The sequence below is a fragment of the Elephas maximus genome, chromosome 3 (assembly GCF_024166365.1).
Source record: "Elephas maximus indicus isolate mEleMax1 chromosome 3, mEleMax1 primary haplotype, whole genome shotgun sequence".
Taxonomy (NCBI): Eukaryota; Metazoa; Chordata; class Mammalia; order Proboscidea; family Elephantidae; genus Elephas; species Elephas maximus.
In genome coordinates, this window is record NC_064821.1 from 170,598,006 (window position 1) to 170,624,603 (window position 26,598).

At 49.2% G+C, this 26,598-nt stretch overlaps 2 protein-coding genes across 7 annotated transcripts in view; one reads left to right on the plus strand and one right to left on the minus strand.

The window, feature by feature from the left end:
• Window positions 1–26,598, minus strand: part of RBM15 (RNA binding motif protein 15) — a 1,133,685-nt gene that overhangs the window by 769,140 nt on the left and 337,947 nt on the right. The window lies entirely within an intron of this gene.
• The window catches only part of KCNA2 (potassium voltage-gated channel subfamily A member 2), a 73,294-nt gene continuing 57,595 nt past the window's right edge, over window positions 10,900–26,598 (plus strand). The window contains exons 1-3 of one of the 6 annotated variants that reach the window (XM_049880087.1): window positions 10,900–10,975; window positions 13,198–13,456; window positions 13,894–25,974. In XM_049880087.1, the coding sequence (XP_049736044.1) occupies window positions 14,057–15,556 (1,500 nt within the window). In that variant the 5' untranslated portion in view covers window positions 10,900–10,975; window positions 13,198–13,456; window positions 13,894–14,056 and the 3' untranslated portion in view covers window positions 15,557–25,974. Of the gene's footprint in view, window positions 10,976–11,237; window positions 11,260–11,360; window positions 11,429–11,494; window positions 11,606–11,972; window positions 12,607–13,197; window positions 13,457–13,893; window positions 25,975–26,598 lie in introns of those variants that run through there. The other 5 variants (XM_049880088.1, XM_049880089.1, XM_049880086.1 and 2 more) reach the window with 5 other exon arrangements.

Consider the following 26,598-nt stretch of genomic DNA (forward strand, 5'->3'; position numbering starts at 1 on the left):
CAGGTGCTTAACTGTTTGTGCTACCCAGGAGCCCATCCATTACGCCACATCCTAAATTATCTTTCTAAAACATGGGTTTAATCCTATCACTCTGCTGCTCAAAACCCTCCATAGCTCCCTGTTGCCTGCAGGACAAAATAAACCTAAACTCCTTGACATGGTGTTCAAGGGCTTTTCCGATCTGCCCCCAAATGATCCTCCTGTCTCAGTCTCACCACGCCCCTCCAGGCAGCCTCACTCCAGTCTCACTGCTTGGCTCCCTCTTCCTGGGGCAGGTGAGGCTGGTTCTGTGTTCTATCCCCGTTGTCCCTTTATCCTGGAATTCACTCATACATTTAGGCATTTATTTCACGCATAAATACTGAGCACCCATGCTGCTCCAGACCCTGTTCTGGGCACTGGGGATACAGGAGAGAACAAAACCCTCAAAATTCCCACTCTCATGGAACTTGCATTCTAGTGGGGGAATGAGACAATAAACAAATAAGTATGTTGCAAACTGGCAGGTGGGAATAAATGACATGAGGGAAAATAAAGCAGGATGAAGTGCAGAGAGATGCGGGGTGCTGTGTGAGAGGCTGCTTCAGAGAAACTTCCTACGGCGGGTGAATGAATGAGTGAAGTGAGGGGTGAAGGCTGTGGGTTCCTCACGTGGACTGCCCTAACCCCAGCCTCCTCACCCCTTTCAGGGTCTTTGCACTGTCTGCTCCTCCTTAAAGGTACCTCTCAAATGCCCCATTCTTTATGAAGGCTTTCCTGGTACCCCGATGTTATGGATTGAATCGTGCCTCCCACCGCCCTCCAAAAAAAAGTATTGAAGCCCTGACCCCTGAACCTGTGGATGTGATCCTGTTCGGAAATAGGGATTTTCTTTTGGTATGTTAACCAGGGCATATCAGAGTAGGGTGGGTCCTAAACCTGATCACTTCTGAGTTATAAAAACAGCAGAATAGACACAGAGACACACTGATGAGGTGGCGGGGGGCGGGGGGGAGGGGGAAAGACAGATGCCAGGGAATGCCAAGGAACTGCTGGGACTACTGACAAGGGAGGACCCACTCATAGAGCTGACACCCTGATTTGAATTTCTAGCCTCCAAAACTGTGAGATAGTAAATTCCTGTTCTTCAAAGCTACCCACATGTGGTGTGTTTTGTTACTGCAGTACTTGGTAACTAAGACACCGAGGCAAATCTAATCCCCCCACCCTTCCTATTCACTTAAGTACTTTATTTCTCAGCTTAGGTCAATTTGTTCTGCCTTGTATTAGAGTCAATTGTTGACAGATTTGTTTCTGCACGGTGTTTGGCTTGATATCTGGTTTAGACCTGGGCTAGTGCCTTAGACTGTGGTTCAGCCCCAGCCTCTAGCACCTGGTTACTGGCTATGAGGCCACAGGCAAATTACTCAACCTCCCTGAGCTTCTGTTTCTGTATTTGTCAAATGGGGATGCAAATATCACCCACCCTTGTTGACTATTATCTTACCACACAAACCTCTTGTTCCCAGATTCCACTGTGTTTTTCTTAGGGACCATGCCTCTTTCTTTATGATCTAGTGCTGGGGTCCCTTCTTCCTGGGGGGAAGAACTTCTGCTCTTTTCCTAAAGGCTCATGGACCATGGAGGGTGCCGCTGGAGGAGAAGGGCAGTGATGTTCAGGCCACTGTAAAGTCACTCTACCATATGACTCTCCAGCCCCATCCCTGATGCACGTGTAACCACACTGTGCTGTCCTGGCCATGCCCAGGTGAGCCCAGGGGAGGGCCGGTGCCAGTTGCATCCTCAGTCAACTCCTCACTGCCCCAGAAGGGGAGGCTTGGGAAGGGGCTATAGACATCCCTGTCTTTTCAGGTCTACACCTAGGAAGACTTGGGAATCTGTAGGTGAGGGAAGCCCTGGTTTAACCCAACAGATCCTCATGCCCAGAGTTCGGGAAAGAAGGGGAGTCCTCTGGGGCATGCAGGACCCTTAAAGCACAGCTCTGTCTAGATCCGGAAACCCACGGGAGCCCTGAACTACATCTCCAAGGCAGGAAGAAACTCAGAGGATTCTTTTTATGAGTTAGCTGAAGTCCCTGGGTGGTGCAAACAATTACATGCCCGGCTGCTAACTGAAAGGTTGGCGATTGAGCCCACCCAGAAGCACCTCAAAGAAAGGTCTGGCAATCTACTTCCAAAAAGTTACCCATTGAAAACCCTATGGAGCACAATCCTACTCTGATGCCATGGACCTGCCATGAGTCTGAACTGAAAAAAAAAATTTTTTTTTTTTTTTTAAATTTTCTCAGGCACTTTCCTGCACCTCTCCAAAATGGCCACTAGGTGGTATTGTTGGATGATTCTGGAATTTTAGAAGGTGGTCCCTGGGGAAAATTAGCTTTGGCGTCCTCAAGACCCTGACCTGGGGTGTGAAGGAGTAGGGAGGAGTCATAGCATTCTCCACCTGGTGCCTTCCCACTCCTTGTCCCTCCTTCTAGCTGTCCCTCACACCCCCAGACCCTCTGCCCCTTCTAGATTTCTTCCATTCACTTTTTCAGAGCTCTCTTGGCTCTGCAACCCCAGAAAAGCTTCCAAATCACCTTTCAATCTTCTACCTCTCCCTTCCCCGTCTTTAAAGACGAGTCGGAGAGGCTGAGTCACCCAGAACCCCAAGATGAGTTCTCCAGACGAGGCCTTGCTGCCTCTGCAGCCAGTGGCTCATTCCGTTCGACAAACACGTGTTTGTTATCTAATATTTTTCTACCCAATCTTTCATCATCTAATTCTACTTCCTTAGCATTCTGAGGAAGGCCATACCTAAATGGTTTATGGTATTCAAGCTCCTGTCCTTAAAGGTCTCCTTTGGGTCCCTTAGTCCATCAAATATCCCTCCCATATTAAAAAAAAAAAAAAAAACCCCACTGCCAACGAGTTGACTCCAACTCATAGCGACCCTGTAGGACTGAGTAGAACTGCCCCACAGCGTCTCCAAGGCTGTAGATCTTTACAGAAGCAGACTGCCACGTCTTTCTCCAGAAGAGTGGCTGCTGGGTTTGAACCACTGACGTTTCGGTTAGCAGCCAAGTGCTTAACCACTGCAATAAACTTTATCTTTGCCCCTGGCCATCCAAGCTACAAAAGGGAGAGGCCTTTCAAAACAGGGCAGAGACTCCTTTTCCCTCACCTGTAGTCAGTAGTTTTCCCTCGTGTCTAACTGAACCCTCTCACTGCAGTTTAAGCCTGTTCTCTTGCCGTGAGGCCTCAGAATTGCAAACTCCATGTGTTCCCCTTGGAATGACCCTTCCTGGGCTCAGAGAACATCATTAAAATGCACTCAGCATCAGGCTTGCACTGTTTTGAATTTTTGGCTGAACTTGTTTTCAAAGTGCTTTGGCTTCTCCAGACTTCCTTCCTCCCCTTCTAAATAAATAGGCAGTGAGATGTGGTGAGGGAACTGCTGACTCGGGGATCACAGAGACCTGGGCTCGAATCCCAGCTCTGCCACTGACTAGAGTCAGATGACCTTGAGCAGGTCACACAACCTCTCCGAGCTTCGATGTCCTCTCAGTAAAATGGTTATAATTAGAGTACATATGACACTAAAAACCAGTTGCCATCGAGTTGATTCTGACTCATGGTGACCCCATGTGTGTCAGAGAACCATGCTCTACAGGGTTTTCATGGCTGTGACCTTTTGGAAAAGGATTGCCAGGCCTTTCTTCCAAGGCACCTCTGGGTAGATTTAAATGGCCAACTCTTCAATTAGCAGCCCAGTGCTTACCCTTTCACACCACCCTGGGACTCCACTTTTAAACTAGTGGAGATTAAATAAGATATGCCCATTAAGTGTGTAGCACATCTCCTCCCTAACCTGAAGATGTCTGCTTGTGGCTCCCGCTCCTTAGCCATGGAAAGTTGTAGAACTAGCCATGGAACAAGAAGGGGTCATATATATTATCCATCTTTCCCATTTTACAGGTGAGGAAACTGAGGCCCAAAGAGGGGGAGTGACTTACCAAGGTCACACGCCCCAAGGTCATCTGGGTTAGATGAGAAGCTTAGGGGGCAGTGAGTTTATATTAATGGTGGTGGAATAATTTGGAAAAGGGGAACTAGAAAGGTTACACAACTTGAAGAATGTAAACAATGTCACTGAAGTGTACATGTAGAATTTGTTGAAATGGTGTATTCTTCGCTGTGCATATTTTCACCAAAACAATTAAAATAAATAATAATAAAAAAATAGTTTTGTCCAAAGTTGGGATGGCTGTGGTGGGAGGCAATAAGTGCTGGTCACTGGAGGCCTGTGAGCTCCAGCGGGAGGACGCTTTGGAGTCCTCGGAGAGATTAAAGCTCAGAATGACAAGATCAAGTCCAGCCCATGGAATGCCCGAATGCTTGAGCTATGAGCACAGCAGAATGCTTAATAGCCAGAATTCTGGAGCCTCAGTACCTCAGGTCAGACCCTGGGTCTTGACTGGACTAGCTGTGTGACCTTGAGTAAGCTCTTAACCTCTCTGTGAACGCAGAGAGGAATCCGCCCACTTTGAGGAGCTATCCTCCTCCTCTGGGCATTTGCATCGAGGGGGCTGCTGGACCCAAAGCTGGAAGATGTGGAACCACCCAGAAGCACGCATTCCTTCTGTCCTTCCCAAAGGTCAGACGCTGAGATAGACACCCCATGTGCATTATCTTGTCTAATCCTCAGAGCAAGCCTTAGGTGTTATTCCTTCCATTTTACAGACTCAGAGAAGAAAAATACTCCACCAGAGGTCACATGAGTGATAAGCAGCAGAGCCAGGACCCAAACCCAGGTCTGTCTGACTTCAGGCCTTAACCTAATCTGTCTGTTTTCAGCCATTCGGAGCCTTCCAGGCAGTTCAGTGTCACACCAGTATAGACTCCTAGAACCAGGAGGCTGAGGGAGGGTGAAGCATCAGATCGTGAAGGACTTTGCTTGCCTTTTAGCAAAAGTAGGTTGTATCATGGCAATACGGAGCCATTGAAGAGTTGAAGCAGGTAAGTGACATGATCTGATCTGCTCTTTAGAAGGATCACTGTAGCAACTGTGGAGAGAAGAGAGCAGATGGGAGCCCATCTGGAAGGGTTGCAGCGGCCCAGACAATGCCTGATGGTGGGTTGACCCAGGCTAGCAGGTGAAGAAGAGGGGATCAGGGAGAAGTGAACAGGTGCTAAAACCAGGTGATTGGCTGGATGTAGGGATGTCCAAGGTGGAGGAGAAAGGGCTGATAAGGGCTCCCAGGTTTCTGGTTTGGGGAACTGGGTGAATGGTGGTGTCTCTTACAACAGGTAGAATGAGAGGGAGAAGCAGGCCTGGGAAGTAGAACAGATGAGCCTGCAGCTCAGGAGAGAGGCCTGGGCGGAAGACAGGGTCCAAGAAGCCACGGGCGGCAGGGCCTGGGATGCTGGCTTAGCTGCCTGGGGCACAGGCCCAATGGGCTAGGAAGAGCCACCTTTGCTCTGGATGTTGTCCTGACCCAGGCCAGCTGCCTCACTGAATTGAGCTGGTCACCGTTGTGAGCAATTGGGACTCCATACAGATGGGATCCCTCTGAGGAGCCAACTGTGAACACATATTGTCTCTCTTACTGACTGGAGCATTTAGAGCTGCCTTTCCCAGTGCCCAGGCCACCTGCAGCAACCTGAGTGAGCCACCATATGTCAGACAGAGTCCTGAGTCAGGAAAGCCGAGAGATACACGGATTAAGGTGGGACACTGTCAGCTTGCTCTAGAATCACCCCCCATAGGGCAGCTGAATTCACAGGTAGTCCCGGGGGTGTGGCCCAGGGAACAAAAGGCATCTCCTCTGTAACAGCTCATTACAAACCACCCACACTTGCATTTCTAATGTAGAGAACAATGGTGGCAATGATGACCAAGATGACAGTGTTGATTTAAAAATAAATAAATAAATAAAGCCAGTTCCCATCAAGTCAGAATGTGACCCCTATATTAGATTTGAACGAACAACCTTTTGGATAGTAGCCCAGCACCTAACCATCTATGCCACCCACAGATTCCTGATGATGTTGACATTGTTAGGTATTGTCAAGTCGATTTTCAATTCATAGTGACCCCATGTGACAGAGTAGAACTGCCCCCATAGGGTTTTCTTGGTTGAAATCTCCAGGTCTTTTTTCTGCGGAGCCACTGGGTAGATTCAAACTGCCAACCTTTCACTTAGCAGCCAAGTGCTTAACCATTGCACCACCAGGGCTCTTTGATGATGTTGATAAAAAAAAAATTTTTTTTTTTTGATAGCTAACATTTATTTAGTATTTTTTTAGTAGGTTAGGCACTGTGCTAAGAGTTTTATATTCCAACCACACAATCAAAATTTACAGTTGAGAAAACTGAGTCACAGAGCTAAACAGTGGCAGGGCTGGGATTGGCCCTAGATATCCTGGTGCCAGCAGCTGTACTTCGACCACTATGCTATTCTGCCTTTGGTTGCTAATAGAAGTGGCCTCTGCTTAACCCAGAGTAGCTGCTGCATAATGTGAGGGAGGGCCCCCCAGCACTATCAATAGATGGCCCTGGATAGAAGGGGAGAAAAATGTACAACAAAAATTCGAATTCCTGAAAAAAGGCCAGACTTATTAGACTGGTAGAGACTAGATGAACCCCCAAGACTGTTGCCCCGAGATACTCTTTAAACTTGGAACTCAAACCACTCCCAGAAGTTGTCTTTCAGCCAAATAACAGATTGGCCCTTTTTCACCTGTGAGTAATACGCTCTTCAAAATAATCGTCTAGATGAAATCAAATGGTTAACATTTACTCTAGATCAAAGATGAGACGGCAAGAGAGGGCAGGGAAGCTAGACTAACAGAAACAGAACAAACAAAATGGAAATAATGAGGATACTGATAAATATTACAAAGAATGTAACCAATGTCACTGAACAATATGCACAGAAATTGTTAAATGAGAACTTAATTCCCTGTGTAAACTTTCACCAAAAACACTATAAATGAGCAGCCACCTAAGATACACCTATTGGTCCCATCCTATCCAAAGCAAAGGAGAATTTAAAAAAAAACAAAGACACAAAGAAAATATTAGCCCAAAGGACTAACAGATCACATGAACCACAGCCTCCACCAGCCTGAGCCAGGAGAACTGGATGGTACCCGGCTACCACCACTGACTGCTCTGACAGAGATCACAATAGAGGGTCTTGGACAGAGTGGGAGAAAAATGTAGAACAAAATTCAAATTCACAAAAAAAGACCATACTTGCTGGTCTGACAGACTGGAGGAACCCCGGAAACTATGGCCTCCAGGGCACCCTGCTAACTCAGAACTGAAGCCACTCCCAAAGTTCACCCTTCAGTCAAAGATTAGACAGTCCTAAAAAACAAGCAACACACTTGAGGAATGTCCTTCGTAGTTTAGTCAAGTGTACAGGACCAAATGGGCAATACCCTCCCAAAAGCAAAGACGAAAAGTCAGGAAGGGACAGGAAAACTGAACAAATGGCCATGGAGAGGGGGAGAGCGCTAACCTCAGGTGGAAAGGGGGAGAGCGCTGACACATTGCGGGAATTGTAACCAATGTCAAAAACAATTTGTGTATAAATTTTTGAATGAGAAACTAATTTGCACTATAAGGTCACCTAAAGCACGATAAAATAAAAATTAAAAAAAGATTACAGCCAAGAAAACCCTATGGGGCAGTTCTCCTCTGTCATATAGGGTCACCATGAGTTAGAATCAACTTGATGGCACCCAACGACAATAACTGCTTCACCTCCCAGTTAAGCTAGCTAGCGCCCACCCTTTATAACTAATTTAATCCTTACTACCTTGTGAAGGAGGAGTCCCCGAGTGGCATAAATGATGAACCGCTTGACTACTAATGGAAAGGCTAGCAGTTCGAATCCACCCAGAGGTACCTCAGAAGAAAGACCTGGCAATCTGCTTCTGAAAGATCACAACCTTGAAAACCCTATAGATCAGTTCTACTCTGCACACATGGGGTTGCTGTGATTCTGGGTAGACCCCACAGCAGTGGGATGACCCTGTGAAGAAAGTTCCCCGGTAGTGCGAAGAGTTAACTTGCTGGGCTGCTAACTGAAAGTTTTGAGCTCACCCAGAGGCACCTCGAAAGAAAGGCCTGGCAATGTGCTTCTGAAAAACCAGCCACTGAAAACCTTACGGAGCACAGTTCTACTCTGACACATGTGGGGTCACCCTGAGTCAGAGTCGACTCGACAGCAGTTGGATTTTTGATTCTTTGTGTGTTGTACCCTGTGAAGTAGGTTGTGCTTGTCCCACTTGATAAATTAGGAGACCGAGTATTATGGACTGAACTTTGTCCACCCAAAATATGTGCTGTAAATGCTAACCTCCATGCCTGTGGTTATCTTTCCATTTGGGACTGGATTGTCTCTGTTATGTTAATGAGGCAGGATTAGTGTAGGGTATATCTTGAGTCTATCTTTTCTGAAATATAAAACACATTAAACAAGCAAGCGGAGCAGGCATGGGGTTAGATGTCAAGACTCACAGAGATCTCCAAGGAACCAGGAAGCAGTAACTGAAGAGACAACAGCCTTCCTCCAGAGACGACGGAGAGAAAGCCTTCCCTTAAAGCCAGTGCTTTGAATTCAGATTTGTAGTCTTTTAAGCTGTGAGAAAATCATTTTCTGCTTGTTAAATTCACTCACTTGTGGTATGTCTTTTATAGCACCACTAGATAACTATGACTCTGAGGCTCAGAGAGGTTAAATAACTTGCTCAAATTCACCAGCAAGTGTCAGAGCCGGGAACGAGATTGGATGCGTTCTCTTTTCTTACCCAGCACTGCCAAGCCACGGTACCTACAAAGACACTTTTGAGGACTAGGAGCCAAACTTTATTTTCTGGGAACAACTGTTTTTCTGTTTCTTTCTTTTTATATTTTCCCTTTTTTTGAGTTAAATTAGTGTTTTTTTTGGGGGGTGGGGTGGGGGGATGATACATCCCTGTGAGGCCAAGTCAGGAGATAGGAACAGGGGTCAAAGGAAGAACCCATAGAGGGAAATGAAACTCAAGGGCTGCTCATTCCACCCAAGCAGCCTGGTATGTGGGCTAGGGTGGAGGTCCTAGAGGCACAAAGACCTGATTCATGGCCCAGAGTTGCCACAACCTTGGGTAGGTTACTTCACCTGTGTCTGCCTCAGTTTCCTCTCTGATGAAACAGCTCTAATGTAAGAACTACCAAGGAGAGTTGTGAGGACTAAATGTTGTACTGGGTTAGGGGTGCTTAGCACAGTGTCTGCCACATGGAAAGTGCATGTCACCAATTAGATGATCATTAATTCTCCCTTGAGAGTTTTTCTCTGTCCACATCTTTTTTTTTTTTTTAAAGAGGGCAAAGAAAATATGGACACAATCAAATGGATGACTGTAGGAATTTTAATTGACCTGAGGACCCAGTGTGGCAAGTAGGAGGTACAAATCCCTGTGGTGTTGGTCAGGGGAAGCTTCCAGAAGGAGTGTGGAGCAGAAGGGCATGGGAATGGCTCAGGTCTCAGAGGAAGTGAGGTGGGTCAAGCTAGGCAGCAAACAGGATGGAATAACAAGGACTGGCAGTTGGCACAAAGAGAAACAGCAGAAAGCTAAGCTGGGGGCCTCAAGTTATGAGGGGAGTTTCATAAGGAAACAGAATGGAGAGGCCACCATGTACTGAGTGTCTGTTGGTGCCAAACATTTGACATGTAACAATGTATTTGATCTTCACAACAACCCTGTGAGGTAGACTCAACTTTGCAGATGAAGACACTGAGGAGCGAATTAACTGGCCTGGTAACAGGCAGAGGTTTCAGTCCCGGTCTGGCTCCAGCTGCAAATGGCCTAAACCAAACCAGCATTGTCTTATGGTCATCCCCAGAGCTTACTGAGTCCACTGCCCTCTCAGACCACCCCCTGTAGCTCTGGGTAGACCCCCAGTCTTGAACTATATTTCGTATACCACCCCTCTGAAATGCCAGAATCCCACAGAGCTGGGACCTCAGGGTTTCAGTGCGGGCTCTCTGAGCAGGAGGGCCCAGCAAGAGCCTTCCCATACCAGAAACCAGAGCACCGTGTCTGCTGCAGAATCTAAGCTGAAGGAACCACTGTGTGGAATGCCCTGTCTGGGTAATTCAGACAGAGACCTGGAGAACAGAGCTGGCAGGGGTTGGAGGCTGTCATGTGGCTCCCAAGAGCACAGTTGGACCCTCTCGGATCCCCCATCTGAGCAGAGAGCTGGCTAAGCTTCCGCACACATTCTTACAAGAGCCACGGTCTCATTCTCCTCCACCCAACCCAAGGTGCCCTGAGCTGCACTCCCAACTTCAGAGCCTTGAGGGCCAGCTGGTCTGCAAGGTCTGTGTGGTTGTTAGTCACTATGGAGTTGATTCTGACCCATAGCTAGCCACCCCATGTGCAGAGCAGAACTGGTCCATGGGGTTTTCAAGGCTGTGACCTTTTGGAAACAGATCGCCAGGACTTTCTTCCGAGGTGCCTCTGGCTGGGTTCGAACTGCCAACCTTTCTGATAGTAGTCGAATGCTTAACCGTTTTCCCCTCCCAAGGCCTGTGAGGAGGCCCATTTTGTGAGAACTAGCCCTGACCCTGGTGGCATAGTGGTTAAGTGCTACCGCTGCTAACCAAAGGGTTGGCACTTCGAATCCACCAGACGCTCCTTGGCAACTGTATGGGGTAGTTCTACTCTGTCCTATAGGGTCGCTATGAGGCGGAATCGACTCAATGACACTGGGGCTTTTTTGGGTTTGTTTTGTTTTGTTTTGTTGGTTTAGCCCTGACCTGGGGCAGCTGCAGCCCAGCCTTCCTTGCCCGGGCCCCTGGGAGGAGGGAGCCAAGAGGGCCGGCTCTGCAGTTTTGCTTGCTCCAGCGGCTCCTGCCCCGAGGCGAACGCAGCAGCGAGTTTCTGCCACGCTGCGGCCCCGCACCTGCTGCATTCCCTGGAGAAGCCAAAGCTTCCGCTGGGTAAGGGGATGGGATTGGAGCCCGAGGAAGGGGCGCGCCAGCGAGAGAGCCGGGAGGGTCTACAGAGCCTGCCTGGCAGCCTCCAAATAATAGCTGCACATCTCTCGCGAGGCTGGGTCCCTCCTCGGGCCTGGGATAGCTATTGATTGTTTTGTCTTTGCCTACTTCATTATGTTGGCAGAAGCTTTGGAAGCGCTCCTCAACTTCTGCCCCCTCATCTTTCCGAGCCCCCGTCCCCAGGCTCGGCAGCACCCAACTGAGCCCCACCTCCCTCGCGAGTTCTGGTTAGTAACTTGGGCTCTGGCAAATAATGGGGTGCTTTCCTCTTTTTTCCTCGTGGGGCGGGGCCAAGGCCCAGTGGCCCAACTAGGTGGCCGGCTCGGCTGCCGGCGGCGCGCCTCGCGGGCTCTGGCACCCGCCGGCCCCTTTAATTCGAATTCGCGGGCGGGCCAGGTGCGGCGCTGCGTGGCGCGGTGCGGCGCGGTGCGGCTGCGGGCGGCGGCCGGGCACTCAGTACGCGCCGCCCGCGGGACTGCAGAGCCTGCTCCCGGCTGGCCGCGCGTAACCGCCGTTCCGCCGGCGCTTGCCCTAAACCACGAATATGGAGGCTCCGGGTGCCCATCCGCAAGGGTAAATCGGGGTCGGGGCGTTCCGATGCGCGTGCTGCCTCCCCCTGCCCGCTGCGGCGCCCGTCGAGAGGGGCTACCCGGCAGCCGGCGGCGCAGCCTGCAGGGCGGAGGGTTCGAGCCCGGCCAGAGGAGCCCGTGCCCACCACGGCTGCCTGGCCCGCGGATCCCACGCCGAGGGGGCTTTGACTCTGCGGAAGACAAGTGCACGAAATGGGCTCGGAGACCCTCTGGGGTGTGCGTGGCGCGGGGAGGAGGGCGCATAGAGGAGCTGGCGGGTGATGGGAAGTGCAGCTGCCAGCATAACCATGTCTGGTAAATAGCGCCGGTTGGTAGGACCAGAATCACTTGGGACGGCCGAGTTGCATTCGCCTCTCTGGCACTGAGTCTGAAGGGTTTTGCGGCAGAGAAAAGCTAGCTTTTCCTCTTCCCGGGGGCCGTAGGCTGCCACGGAACCCCCATGCTTAGGAGGAGAGGAAGCAGAGATCTGGGGCAGCCGGCGCAGGGCAACCCACCCCACACCCCAGAGTTCAGGCTCCAGGGTTTCCGGGTGGAGATGGAGCTTGATCCTGGGGGCAAAAGAGGGGGGCTGCGCTCGGGCCCGCAGCTGGAGTCGACCGGGTAGGAGGGAGTTAAGGGGGCGCAAGCCACCGCTGCCAGTGGAGGGTCCAGTCTGGCGGCGCAGAACGGAGCGGAGAGCGCGCCCGGCGGAATCCCGCCCCGAGCTGCGGGCGATGAAGAGAGGGCCCAGACCCCTCCCCGCCCTGGGGCCAGCCGGATTGGGCCGGCAGGGGGCCAGCCCGGAAGCCGGCTTCCTCCAGGCTCCCCCTCTCGATGCTGCCAACCCGCCTTGCAGCCAAGCAGGCTGAGCGTTTGTTCTGCGCTCCCTGCCGCGGAGATGTGAGGGATTTTGTCTTGAGGAGAAATTGGTGGTCGAGCGCCTGCCCAGCTCAAATGCCACCCCGATCAGAGGGAGGCCTGCTGCCCAGGAATTCTCAGGGGAGCGTAAGTCCAGGGGCCCAGCCATTCAGCTGTGTACAGAGACGACCTTGCTGTGTGTGGGTGTCCCTAGTTGGGCTCTGAAGGAGGTGGGGGGTGGGAATTACTGCTTCTCCCAGGACCCAGCAGAGGTCAGAGCTTATAGTGTGGCTACAGTTAGTCCTCCCCTTGAGAGACACTGTCCTGGAATGGGGCGGGGGCAGGGGAATGTTCATTGTCCAGAGTCCCTTCCTGATGGCAGTTGAGTTGAGGGATCTGGCTCAGCCCCAGGGAGGCCCCTGGAGGAGACAGGCCCAATCACCTCTGCAGGCTTTTTCCCTGGGAGAAGTAGCCTCAGGCTGATGGGAAGCCTGCCCTGAGAAGGCTGGGAGGCTGAGGGATAGTTCTCAGGTGTGGCACCAGAATGGAAGGTGGACATGGGAGCCTGTCACCTCCAGTGAGAGAAGTTGCCAGAGCACTCCTGCATCTTGGCACCAGGTGCCCCAAAGCCTAGGTTCTATCTTGCACTGTTTGTTCCAGGCAACATCAAACCTCCTGAGGACAGCCAGGAGGACTTCCGTTTTTGCTGAGCTTTGCATCTTGCCTTTTTTCTTCCAGAGGCTCCAGACCCAAGCTGGGCTGTGGGAGTTCTGCGTGCCCCTGACCAGACACCCTGCTGCTCCTCCAGCCCAGCCCGGCTCTGGAGCTCACCTCCAGGACCTGGAGCCTGCCCTCCTGCCCAGGATGACTCACCATTATTTCTAGCTCTGGTGAAAAGACGTGATGAGGAGTTGGGCTGCCGGAGTGTGTATCTAGGATTCCCACGGCATCTGCTCCGCTCTGCAAGAAAGACAGCTTCGGAGTCCTGCCTTGCCAGGTAAATCAGTCTGCTGTTAAATAACAGCCATGTGTGGAGTCACTGGGGTGGGGGCAATGAGAGAGACCCAGACCCAAGAACCCGCACTAAGAAAACCTCCCAGGGTGCAGTTATTCGCAAGACATTATTTCAGTGCCTGGGAGAGGCCATCCTTCCAGCCTTCTAGTATGAGGTTATGCTTCATGATGCCTGCATGGCGCAGAGAGGGCCTGGGCCAGCCACTTTCCCCAGGGCAGGGCATTCTAGGCCTTCCTCGAGAGATTGCCACCTGCTCCCCTCTGATCTCCAGCCAGTTTACAAGGTGAAAGTAAATTGTGGTGATGGTAGTGGTAATGTTTCTGAACTCTTGGCTGAGAGATGGTAGGTACAAAGCAGCAAACCAGGTCGGGCTGCCAATACTGAGTGGTCTCATGTCCTTCACTGCCTCTGTCTTTCAGCCAAGCGAGGCTGTCTGTACGGCTCTCAGAGAGCCCTCAGGGCTCTCCAGCAGAAGCCCAGGCCAATGCTACTGTGTTTCCTGGGGCCGTTAGCAGCACCCTGAGCTCCTTGCCACCAGGCAGCTGGAAGGTGTAGCGTGAGGCGCTTCTCTCAGCCCCAATTATGACAGTGGCCACTGGAGACCCGACGGACGAGGCTGCTGCCCTCCCTGGGCACCCACAGGACACCTATGACCCAGAGGCAGACCACGAGTGCTGTGAGAGGGTGGTGATCAACATCTCAGGGCTGCGGTTTGAGACGCAGCTCAAGACCTTAGCCCAGTTTCCAGAGACCCTCTTAGGGGACCCAAAGAAGCGGATGAGGTACTTTGACCCCCTCCGAAATGAGTACTTTTTTGATCGGAACCGCCCCAGCTTTGATGCCATTTTATACTACTACCAGTCTGGGGGCCGGTTGAGGCGACCTGTGAATGTGCCCTTAGACATATTCTCTGAAGAAATTCGGTTTTATGAGCTGGGAGAAGAAGCGATGGAGATGTTTCGGGAAGATGAAGGCTACATCAAGGAGGAAGAGCGTCCTCTGCCTGAAAATGAGTTTCAGAGACAGGTGTGGCTTCTCTTTGAATATCCAGAGAGCTCAGGGCCTGCCAGGATTATAGCTATTGTATCTGTCATGGTGATCCTGATCTCCATCGTCAGCTTTTGTCTTGAGACCTTACCCATATTCCGAGATGAAAATGAAGACATGCATGGCAGTGGCATGACCTTCCACACCTATTCCAACAGCACCATTGGGTACCAGCAGTCCACTTCCTTCACCGACCCTTTCTTCATTGTAGAGACCCTCTGCATCATCTGGTTCTCCTTTGAGTTCTTGGTGAGGTTCTTTGCCTGTCCCAGCAAAGCTGGCTTCTTCACCAACATCATGAACATCATTGACATTGTGGCCATCATCCCCTACTTCATCACCCTGGGGACGGAGCTGGCTGAGAAGCCAGAGGATGCCCAGCAGGGCCAGCAGGCCATGTCGTTGGCTATCCTCCGGGTCATCCGCTTGGTAAGAGTCTTTAGGATTTTCAAGTTGTCCAGACACTCCAAAGGTCTCCAGATTCTAGGTCAGACCCTCAAAGCCAGCATGAGAGAGTTGGGCCTCCTGATATTCTTCCTCTTCATCGGGGTCATCCTTTTCTCTAGTGCTGTCTATTTCGCAGAGGCCGATGAGCGAGAGTCCCAGTTCCCCAGCATCCCGGATGCCTTCTGGTGGGCAGTCGTCTCCATGACAACTGTAGGCTATGGAGACATGGTTCCAACGACCATTGGGGGAAAGATCGTGGGTTCCCTGTGTGCAATTGCGGGTGTGTTAACCATTGCCTTACCGGTCCCCGTCATAGTGTCCAATTTCAACTACTTCTACCACCGGGAGACAGAGGGAGAGGAGCAGGCCCAGTACCTGCAAGTGACGAGTTGTCCAAAGATCCCATCCTCCCCTGACCTAAAGAAAAGTAGAAGTGCCTCCACCATTAGTAAGTCTGATTACATGGAGATCCAGGAGGGGGTAAACAACAGTAACGAGGACTTTAGAGAGGAAAACTTGAAAACAGCCAACTGCACCTTGGCTAACACAAACTATGTGAATATTACCAAAATGTTAACTGATGTCTGATTGAAACCTGTTAGCATACTTGCAACTCAATGGAACTAATGCAGATATTGCATAATAGCCTGCGTTGTAGTCAGCGTGCTCTGCAGTGTGTATCTGGTTCTGCATGGAAAGCAATAGTCGTGCAAGTGACTTGATTTTTGATTTAGGACACAGAGTATCTATCCCTGGCTTTCATGGAAATCTTTATCACCGGCTTAATGGGTTTCCAAAGATTGGAGTCACCTATGGAGTTAGGCTTCAGAAAGCCACATTCAGGCTGCCTCATGTCAAAGACACAACCCACCATATCAGTGCCACCTTTCTTTCCTAATTAAGTGCACACAGCACCTGGGAGATGCACCTCACCTCCCCCGAGCACCCCATTTTGAGCCCAGCCCCTCTTCACAGAGAATAGCGATTATGGTTTTTCTTTAAAGCTCTAGCAATTGTTCAAAAGGTCATTCCCATTTTTTTGCTTTGAAAAGGACACACAGTCCTGTGTATTAGAATTACTTTTTATGTCACAGGCTGGGATTTGTGAATTGCACTTGCCAAGTAGATGCTCTGGAGGCTTGTGTTTCATAACGGAAAATGCTGCATTCAGCTTTTTCCCTGCAGTGTCGATGTGAGGGAAGCCCAGGGGAGGGACAGTTCTTATGACCAAATGTGAGTTGTCAAGCTTCACGTTTTCTCCCTTAGACCTTGTCAGGGAGAAGCTAACAAACCAAGGCACCGCTCAGCTTCAGACTTCACCATTCTTGCCAGGCTTTGGGGTCATGGCAACATGTCTGATTTCTTCATTACACTAGAGTTTGCAGACATCTGCTTTCCTAGTGCTGTGGCCCCAGCTGCACGACACTGCAGTGGAATTTACCAGTGATGCGATAAAGCTGCATGGGTGTTTGTTGCATGAATCCCAATATTTAAAATGCAGGAGATAACCTATTTTCTCAGTAGCCTACACAGTATTCATATTTAGAGTGTTAATAGCCTTGTAATGGCAATGAACTAAGATTTTTCTTCCCCTCATTGGAGGGTGGAAACTCTCAATCAGGGAAAAAATATAGACTGACTATTTGGGATGGGGAACCGAAACATCTGGCCCTCAGGCCTACCCCATCCCTGTTCTTCCAAATGGGAACACAGACTTCTGCAAAGCTAGAAGAGGGAAAACGAGAAAGCAGCATCTAAACACCTCACGTGATTGCACCTTAGGAATTAACCTAGTCGTGAGCATGACTGTACAGCTGACCAGGACATTGGTCCTGAGGACAGGCGGATCTGTGGATCCAGTGTATATAAATATATACCAAGTATCTCTTTCACGTGTTCCTCTACCTAGCTAGCTATAGAAATAATTGCATTTGAACATTGCATAAGCTTATGCAATATTTTTGACACAGGGCAACTTATGCATGTGTTTGACTATGTGCACTAGAGTATATATATACATATATATGTACATATGCGTGTATATATATTTGTACATATATACGCACAGACACCACATATATATATATATTTATTCTCTGGAGTTCAGGTTCAGGAGCAAATCCACGGCTTGGTGGTTGGTTGTCTAAGAGGCCTAATGGATTATTTTGTCTCATTGGTCACCCCACTGGGCCTGGGTTTGCTGCCATTGCCTCAGAGCCTCCAGTCTCCATGGATTCTTAGACGTTAGAATTGTCTTTCTGCCCTCCATGTGCTGCAGCTTCAGTTTCCTGTGGCTGAAGCTTGTCTCACCTAGTGCACAAGGGCCCCCTGGCCCTCACAGCTCCAGCCATCCTGGACCAGATCCACCCCAGGCCTCCTGTCTACACTCCACCATGTCAATCATCTCCATTCTCTTTCCCCACACTGTTTGGCTCTCATTGTCATTAGACTCTGCATCAGCCACTTTCGTGAACGGATCCCCTGCTTTGAAACCAAGGACATGAAGGAGCGGGACTCCCTGGGACCAAATTCCACTGGTCTGGACTTTAGGTGGAGCTTCCTCTGTGTGGGAAGATTTAGGTTCCAGAACCAAGGGATGGGGTCTCTGGATGATTCAAAGGCATCATTTTGATTGCCAGACTCAATCTCTCTCCTATTATACTGGCAACCAGAGCTGCTTCAGAAGAACCCAGGGATGAGTAAGGATTCGTCCCCACCCCTGGAACAGATAGCGAGCGAGTGAGCACCATGCAGCCTGAAGATAGAGGACAGGTGGGCCCTGGAAAGGGGTTGAAATGAAGGGGGCTTTTGCCTCACTCGACTGTCCTTTGCCTTTCAACATAGGTGGCTTAAATTCCCCGAACTCAGTGAGTTGTGGTAGCCGGGTTGTCTAGTGGTGGCGCCAGCCCTGGCCTCACTGTTAGCTATTTAGTGCCTACAGTTGTCTTGGGGGGTGGGCATCAGCTCAGGGTACTAGGCCCAGGGTGCTCATTCGTTCCAGATCACCTCACCCACATCCCCAGGTGTCTGCAGGGCATTCTGTGCCCAGCACAAGTGTGCTTCTCTTCCTCTATGCTTCTCTTCCTCTCCTTCATGGGAGGTGGTGCTGAATTCCCAAGACATGGGACAGGAAGGACACAGACCTTTGGAAAACAGAAAGTAAAGCAACCCATAGCTGAGGCCTAGGTCAGGGAGTAGATATGTTATCAGAGTGTCCTTCATCTGCGACTAAGCTGTTCACACACACACACACATGCACATGGACTCCCACTAAAAAATGCATTTATTGTTGCCACGTATATACAAATACAAAACATGCAACACACATGGAAAATAACCTAGAGGGCACGCACAGCAGATACGTGGTAATACTTATTGCAAAATCTGCACAGACATGGAATGTACTTACTAATACAGAACCTGCACAGAAGACCTGCACACACCGTGTGCAAGTGCACAACCTGCAACACAGATGCAGAGTACATAAAAATTACATGGACGCAATGGGTATGCGTACAAAATAAAGGATTCTCTGCCATTGTTTCTGCACACAAAATACAAACTCAGTGTATGCACACAATGCATTTGCTCATGTTAGGCACACAAAATACCAACGGCACACATGCCCAAGAACCGAAAAAAAAAAAACCAAACCCATTGCCATTGCGTTGATTCCGACTCATAGCAACCCTATAGGACAGAGTAGAACTGCCCCACAGAGTCTCCAGGGAGCGCCTGGTGGATTTGAACTGCTGACCTTTTTGGTTAATAGCCGTAGCTCTTAACCACTATGCCACCAGGTTTTTCTGCCCAAGAACATACACACACAATACATGTGAAATGCATGCATGTACTCACAGCCATTGCTTTGCCTCCAGAGCTATAAATTAGCAGGCACAAACAGAAGATCAAATTTAATTCAATATCCTTCATGGAGTCTCTCCCTCTAGTCTCTTCTCTCCCTCTCATCCCCAGATTTCAATCCTGAAAAGTAATCCCTGAGGCTTAAAGCAGAAAGATGGGCCACCACATCAAACAGGTCTGCTTAAGACAGGGAACCTCATGGGGTTTTCTACCCACTCACCTTCCTCCCATCGAAACCCAGGTGCAGAGGGTGCAAGGACCTGGAACAGCGGGCAGCCTAATATAGACCTCGTCATGCCCTTTCCTTCAAGCAAGTCTACATAAACAACCCAGTAGCCCAGCTCCCCTACTCCCAGCACCTGGGGCTCTCCTGATTCACCCTATTCTCTTAAAAGCAGTGATAACCAAGAAGCTGCAGGATCCTAGGTCCAGAACCAGAGTGAAGATGCCCGTGACATTCTTTATTTCCACGGGCCTTATTGCCCCCTCCTTCTCCATTGGCTTTGATGAGGACCAGGTCACAAAGTCAAGACTGTATATAGACAGACAGTTGTTGTTGGCTGCTGTTGAGTTGGCCCCGAACTCATGGCAACCCCATGTGTTCCAGAGTCTAACTGTGCCATGGAGTTTTTTTTACAAAAGCAGTTCACCAGGGCTGTCTTCTGTGGAGCCACTAGGTGGGTTTAGACTGCCAACCTTTGGGTTAGCACCAAGTGCAAACCGCTTGGGCCACCCAGCCTCTCATTGTATTTAGACTAGTCTGTTAAAATGAGCCACCTTGACTTGTTTGGGGCACTTCATTTGCTCTTAGGCATAAGCCCAATAGGGTCAACCCTTGATTCCTCTCTCTGAGTGTTCAGTTCTAGGCATGGACTCCACTTTGCTGGGGCTCCACCTGGATACTCTGCCTCCCGTTCGGTTGCTGTGCCTTGGGGGAATGCACACCTGCTCAGTTTAAGTGAGACATGGTTAAGGACATAAACCTAATGCTAAATAGGCAAACAACAATTTTTTAAAAGGGTCTTATTTTTATCATATATTCTAAAAGTAAAAAAAAAAAAAAATTCTAAAGCCAGGTTTAAATACTTTGTAAGATTATCCACCATTTGGAATTATCCCTGGAGCTGGTTCTTCCCACTAGCAGGACTAGCTGAGAGCGAATGCATTGGGCAAAGGCTTCACCTCAGTTGGAAGTTAGGAGGTTAAGTCCAATCTAGATGGGAAGGCTCTGGGCTCAGGCCTCACAGTCTACTTATGTGGTCATCCCATGTGTGTCTCACCCTTCCCTCCTAATGATAGTCACATCTCTGGATCTCCACAGAGGAAACAACAACAGCAGGGAATGGACATGTGGGTTCAAACCTTGGGTGTTTGGCGCAGTATCCTAAGACTTTCAGGTTTTTCCAAATCAAGATACCAATTTCCCCTTTAGCTTCATCAGATGCCTCTGGTGGGCTCAAAGTTTTAAGAACATTGCCATTTTTAGGAGTCTGAAGGAAAGAGACTCAGGAAACCTGGGGGAGGTTGTCAGGAAGAGAGGGAAACTGAGCTGGTCAAGTTTCAGAGTGAATTTTGTAGGAGCCCAAATCTAATTAAGGACATAATGAAGGCTCTGGGCTTCCTGGAGCTTCCTGTGGTTTTGACACACTCTCTTTCTTCCTATCTGCCCCACTCAGCTGAGCTTCTGAGGATCGTGTAGGCATATCACCATAAGGTTAGCCTCTTAGCCTCCAGACTCTTTTGGCCTGGCCTGGAAAGGGCTCCCAAGAAAGCTTTGAAAGCCTGAGCCCCTAGCCTGAGTATTTGGGCTGCTGCCCCTGGTGGGGAGGACTTTAGGACTAGCTTGTCCTATCTGGGAGCTCTGGTGGTACCATGGTTAAGAGCTAGGGCTGCTAACCAAAAGGTCAGTGGTTTGAACCACCAGCTGCTCCGTGGAAACTCTATGGGGCAGTTCTACTCTGTCCTATAGGGTCGCCATGAGTCTGAATTGACCTGACAGCAATGGTTTTTGTCCTATCTGGTCTCTGTGGATGTGTCACTCCGTTGCAGTGAGATCTTTGGCTGACTTACTTCCTCATAGAAAATCAGTGCAAACCCATGTTGGGAGAAGGCAGCACCCTCTGAACATTCTCAAGCTGTAGGTTCAGCACTGCCCACGGTAGTGGAGAAGAGACATGAAGGCTGGCATCTCACAGAGGAAATACAGGGCAGTTGGCAAATCACATATGAGGCTGCCACCACTACCCAGCCACCATGGCAGCCAGGAGGAGCACAGTGCTTTGAGTTGTTTACCCAGGAGTGGGGATGATGGTGCTGAGCCCTACTCCAGTTCTCCTGGGGCTTGTTGTCGTAACAACCTGCATCTGGGTAACGGTTGGCTGGTCTGAGAAGGTTGGTCCATGGTAGGCTGTAATTTCTAGGCTGGTCCTTGGTTACACAATGGAGGTTCCCCCAGGCTCTGCAAAGTGTCTGTTGCAGGGTTTGCACTCATGACCTTAACCTTACCTCCTCCATCCATCATTAGCCACCTGAGCCAACTAGCAAGGAGCCGGATGCTGGGAACTGTCTCAATGGCTATTGTAATCATCATCTATGTCTTCAAATTCGGTCCTCATTGAGACCCACTCTGTTCCCCCACCCAAGCAGCACATGGGGACTGGTGAAGGTGGGGGGTCCTTGAGAAGGTGGGATGAGTCTCTTCCTCAAACTAATCTAGTTCACTTTTTCCTTCTTTCTGTTTTCCTTCCCACCAAAGCTCAAGCTCCGTCTCTCATAGTTTGTGTTTGAATATTTTTAAAGAGGAAAAGTGCAATAAAATAAATAGTGACTGTTTTCTTTAGCAATAGCTATTTCAAAATTTTGCTCTCAGGACTGAAAAGTATAGTACCTGGATTATCAGATAATGCCCTAGGCTTCGGGGCATTTGTTCTCAGTCTATAATTCCCTCTTTTCCCCATGTGTTAACATGACTTCTGTCCTCTGAGGCTCTGACCCTCCTTCTGGAATGTAAACATATGCAGATGTGCAATGTATGAGCAGGGAAGATCCAGGAGAGGGTTTTCTTTGTCTTTGTCTCTGTCTCTTCCCTGCGTGTACCTCTCTCTGACTCTCTGTTTCCATGTCCCTCTATTTCTCTCTCTCCTCCCACTTCCTCCTTTCAACCTGCTCTCTCACACAGCATCCTCTCAACCTTCAGGCACTGAAACCTTGAGTATGAGTGACCTCACGCCAGCCCACCTCGTTGACTTTCGGTCAATCTGGCAGGGTGTAATGGAAGCCTCCAAGAAAGAGCTTACCAATAGATAAGAATAAAGCATCCTGAGCCATTACAGGTCACTTCCATGCACTAAAAGCCATTACTTGATCCATTTGCTGCCCCTCCTCCCCTCCCCAGGGAGATGGATGCTGAGGGAATGTGGCCAGGAGGTTTGGCACCTGGGATCGGTAGCCTGGGCAGATTTGGGGAATTGCCCTCCGACTCTCCTTCAGAATAAGCTGACTTGCTTAACCAAAGGGATTCCATGAATGCTGCGGAGGGAAGTGAGTTATCGTGGGTTTAGGTAGGGGTCTACTGGGGTAGGAGTTTGGGTGGTTAGGGCGTGACTGTGGTGAAATAAAGACCCCACCATGTGCTGCAGTGTGCATCTGCACAAATATTTGCACGTATAACCAGGAGCCTCAGAAGAGTCCCCTTGCCTGAAAAAGCGGTGAGGTTAAATATTCAGACCGGACAATCAGGGAAGGCTGGCAACCCCAAGGTCGTACTCCATTCCCTTTCAATCTACCTTCCTCTATACACATGTGTACAGCAAAACCTCAGTTAACTGAAGAGGATATCCTCAGGGAAGGGAACGTCTGGTTGATTTATTATTCTGGTTGAGTGAGAATGGGAAAAAATGTTTTGGCTCAACCTTTGTTATTGAAAAAAAAAAAATTTCCTAAGTAGGTTAGTATAAACTTTCCTGCCTTAGTATCTATAGTGTTTGAAGATGACAGAAGACCTTGCATTGCTCAGGGTCAACATTTTAAACCTCAGTGTTTGTTGTACGGAAGTGTAGGTGGAAAGACCAAAGAGATAGGCTGCATGTATGCTAGCTGCTGGAGGTGCGTGGCAGTTGGCTGCTTGGGCACGTCCTGGCTGGGAACTTGTCTTGCTGTCGTTTGCCTCTTTCTACTTAGAGTAAGAAAACATAATTCTTGTTAATCAAGGTTTCTGGTTACTTGGTCCTGAGTTCTTGAGATTTTCCATATATACATATATCTATGTGTATGTATGTGGATATCCCTGGTGGGTCAGTGGTTAAGAGTTTGGCTGCTAACCAAAAGGTTGACAGTTCGAATCCACCAGCAGCTCCTTGGAAACCCTGTGGGGCAGTTCTACCCTGTCCTCTAGGGTCGCTGTGAGTTGGTTTTTTTGGTTTTATATATATATATATTTTTTCACACATATATACATATGTAGTATGTGTATACCGTCATTTCAAAAATTACACAATTATGCGTTGGTCAGTCCTCTTAATTTCACTAATGTGAAATAAAGTTGGCAATCTAAGGAATAAACTGCATTTATTTGAATTTTTAAAATGACCTTCCTTTACAGTCTTCCTGTCTCTCCGGTTTGGCTATTTTTCTTCTGCTTAGGGACCTCTCTAGAAGGCAGTTCTTTCATAACAAAAGGACGGGCCCCAGGATCACCTCTTTCCTTGCCCTCCCAGGTAGCTGCCTGACTCAAGGATAAAGAGAGAGTCTGAAAAAGGGGCCAGGTGCTTTATCTTTTGTCCTGTCTGCCCTGGTGAATGGTAACCTCACCACTAAGAATAAGAAAAGCTATTCCAAGCTTTGTAGCCCTGGAGAAGTGGAAAGTTCTGAGACTTTGCAAAGGACTGGTCTGTTTAGCTTCCCCCATGTCGTTGGTGGTGCCCTGGGTTTGAATTTCATGAGATCTGAAAGTAACATTCTTAATGAAGAACTAAAGAACACCTCTGCCCCGTGGAAGGTGAGACTTGTGGCAATCAGTGGAACTAACAAACCCATCTTATTGGTGATTATGACCAAATCTAGGTTGAGGATGGGGGACTAGTGCAGCTATAATTCAGCTGCTTCTTTGGGGGTGAGCTGTATATATCACTCCATAAACACCTGAGTATGAGCTGAAACATGCCCTCATTCTCCATCTTGCCTGGCAGTGTGTTAGGCCCATGGGCGAGAATATTTCTCTCAACCTCACCTTTTGCATTTGACTGTGCATTCTACCTGGGCAGAGGTGGGGGGTGTCCTTGCTGATATGTGGGGCGATTGAGGTGATGCTGGGATGTCTGTCATCTCCTCACACTCCTAGAAGTCCTCTGGTCTGGCCAAGCTGGCCATAACCAGGTAATAGAACCTATAACCCAGACTTAGCATGACCAGCTGGTAAACTGGGGCAGTTGAGACATCCTGTCTGAATGGCCCCTTCATAAATGGTATGAACCTCAGTGTGGAAACTGGTGTAACTTCCTGTGCTCCTCAGCACTCCTAAAATAACTGGATATGTTCCAGATGAGTTGCAGCTGAGAACTCCCTGCATCATTCCACCGATGGATGCATAGGGCAGGTGTTCTTACGTCATAATATGGACAGCTGCTCCAGCATGCAGATAAATGGGGGCGGTGTAGATGCCAGTGTGTGCTAGGACCTTTGGTAGCTACCCAGAGGACTCAGTCTTGTGTCTCTTTCCATCCTCCTGAGAGGCCTCTAAGCCCTGCTTCTCCTTGAAAATGATTCCCAAGACACTGGCTGCCTTGTTTGTATGAGCACAAATACTCTGGGCTGCTACAGAAAGCAAGAGAAGGAGCTGGGAGGAGAGGAATATTCAGGGACTCACTTTGCTACCAAACCGTTTCCATGCCAGCTGCAGACATTACTGCCTTTTCAGGTGATGGAATGTAGGACAAGGACTTTGACCTGCCAGGTGGGGCTGGAAAGGAGCAAACCAGCCCCAGGCTAAGGGCTGGGGTAGAAAAGCAAAAAGAGAGAGGCCTGGCTGGCTTTGGTGAGGGTGAGTGTCAGCTCCTAAGGGTTTGAACATGCTCTGTGCTTGCCCCAGTTCTGCCTTCACGTGGGATCCAGCGACCCAGTTTCCTTTTGTTGTCGTGCTTGGATGCTTCCTTCATTTGAAGGGCCCCAGGAAGCTGGAAAGTCCCATGATTGAGCTCCAGCCTGCTGAGCAAACAATGCTCCAGCCAAATTGGCCTTTTCCTGGATTTCTGCATCCCTGCATCCCTCTCTCCACTAAGGGTAATCTTGGAACAGTAGGGATTAATGGTGCCAGCAATAAAGGAAGATTCTCTGGTTTGCATCAGGGACAGAGCTGTAAAGCTCATGAGTGGAGGGTGCTGTTTCCTTTCCAGACCTGTGTGTGCTTATCTAGACTGCCTCTGGGGATTTTATATACATCTATGTATATATAATGTGGGAATGGCCGCTCACTTGGGCTCATGCAGCTCAGACTCCAGCTAGGATTTGCTTCGCTGCCGCTCGTGCATGACGTTGCAGCTACCCTCCCGCGTCCTGTCTCTCATAATTGCTGAAAACTCGAAGAAGAGACACAGATAAATAAGCCTCCCTGGGATCAATAGGAGAAGGAACTCCAAGGCTCCTGGTAGAGCTTCGTAAGGATGATGCTGAAAGGGAACTGGGGTCTCCATGGTGATAAGAGGCTGGGGACCAATGGGAGCTGAAGGCGGAGCAGGCCTTGTGGGGAAGACTCACAGGAGTTGGGAGTCATTTAACTATTTGTTTGCTTCATGAAAATTTAGACACCAGCTGTAACTGCATTGCACAGGATGTGTAGGTATTATCATTCTTGCTGGCATATTCTGGAAGCTTTCAGCCCCACCAACACTGCCCTGCCCAGGACTTCTGCAGCTGAGAGTTCCTGTGTCAGTAGGGTCTGATATTTGTACATAGATTATACATATATGTGTACATATGTGCCTCAATGAACATTGCCTGTCCACCTGATCATGGGTGTACATAGACTTCATAGAACTCCACTGTCTTTTGTAAATATTGACACAAGTAAATAAGTATATAATATATATTATTGAGGATTTATTTTAACATCATTCTGTGTGAAATGGAAAAAGAAAATAAAATTTTTGACAGACATTGATTGTTTCCACCTTCTTTCTTGCCTGACAGTGAGGTTATTGTCCCTACAACACCTAAGTGTGCTTGCTTCACCCTCACTCTGCAGCTGGGAGGGCTCAGCCAGAAACCGGGCAGGACAGGAGAGGGCAGCAGGGACTATCTCAGTCGCAGGCCCGTGTTCCCTGCTGCAGACAAAAGCAGAGGGGGCCATGGGAAGGTGGGTGGGTGGGAGTGTTTGAAATCTCCTCCCCCGTTGCATCAGCACTTCCTGTGTCTTCAGTGGACCTGGGAGACATGTGGAGAAGGGGGCCAGGTTTGAAGACTGAAGGCAGTCGGACCCCTGGGAGTCATTTGGGTACAAGCAGTTTTTGATTGGCTGCTAACCTAAAGGTTAGCCGTTCAAACCCACCCAGCAACTCCATGGAAGAAAGGTCTGGCAAACTGCTTCTGTAAAGACAGCCAAGAAAACCCTATTGGTGCAGTTCCACTCTGTAACACATGAGGTCACCATGAGTTGGAATTGACTTGACATCAGTGGCACCCACCTCTACAGGCCCTGTCCTCAAACCCTCTCTCACTTCTGCTCATTACTGCTGGGGCTAAGGGATATGAATCGATCATGCTTTGAACTCTGT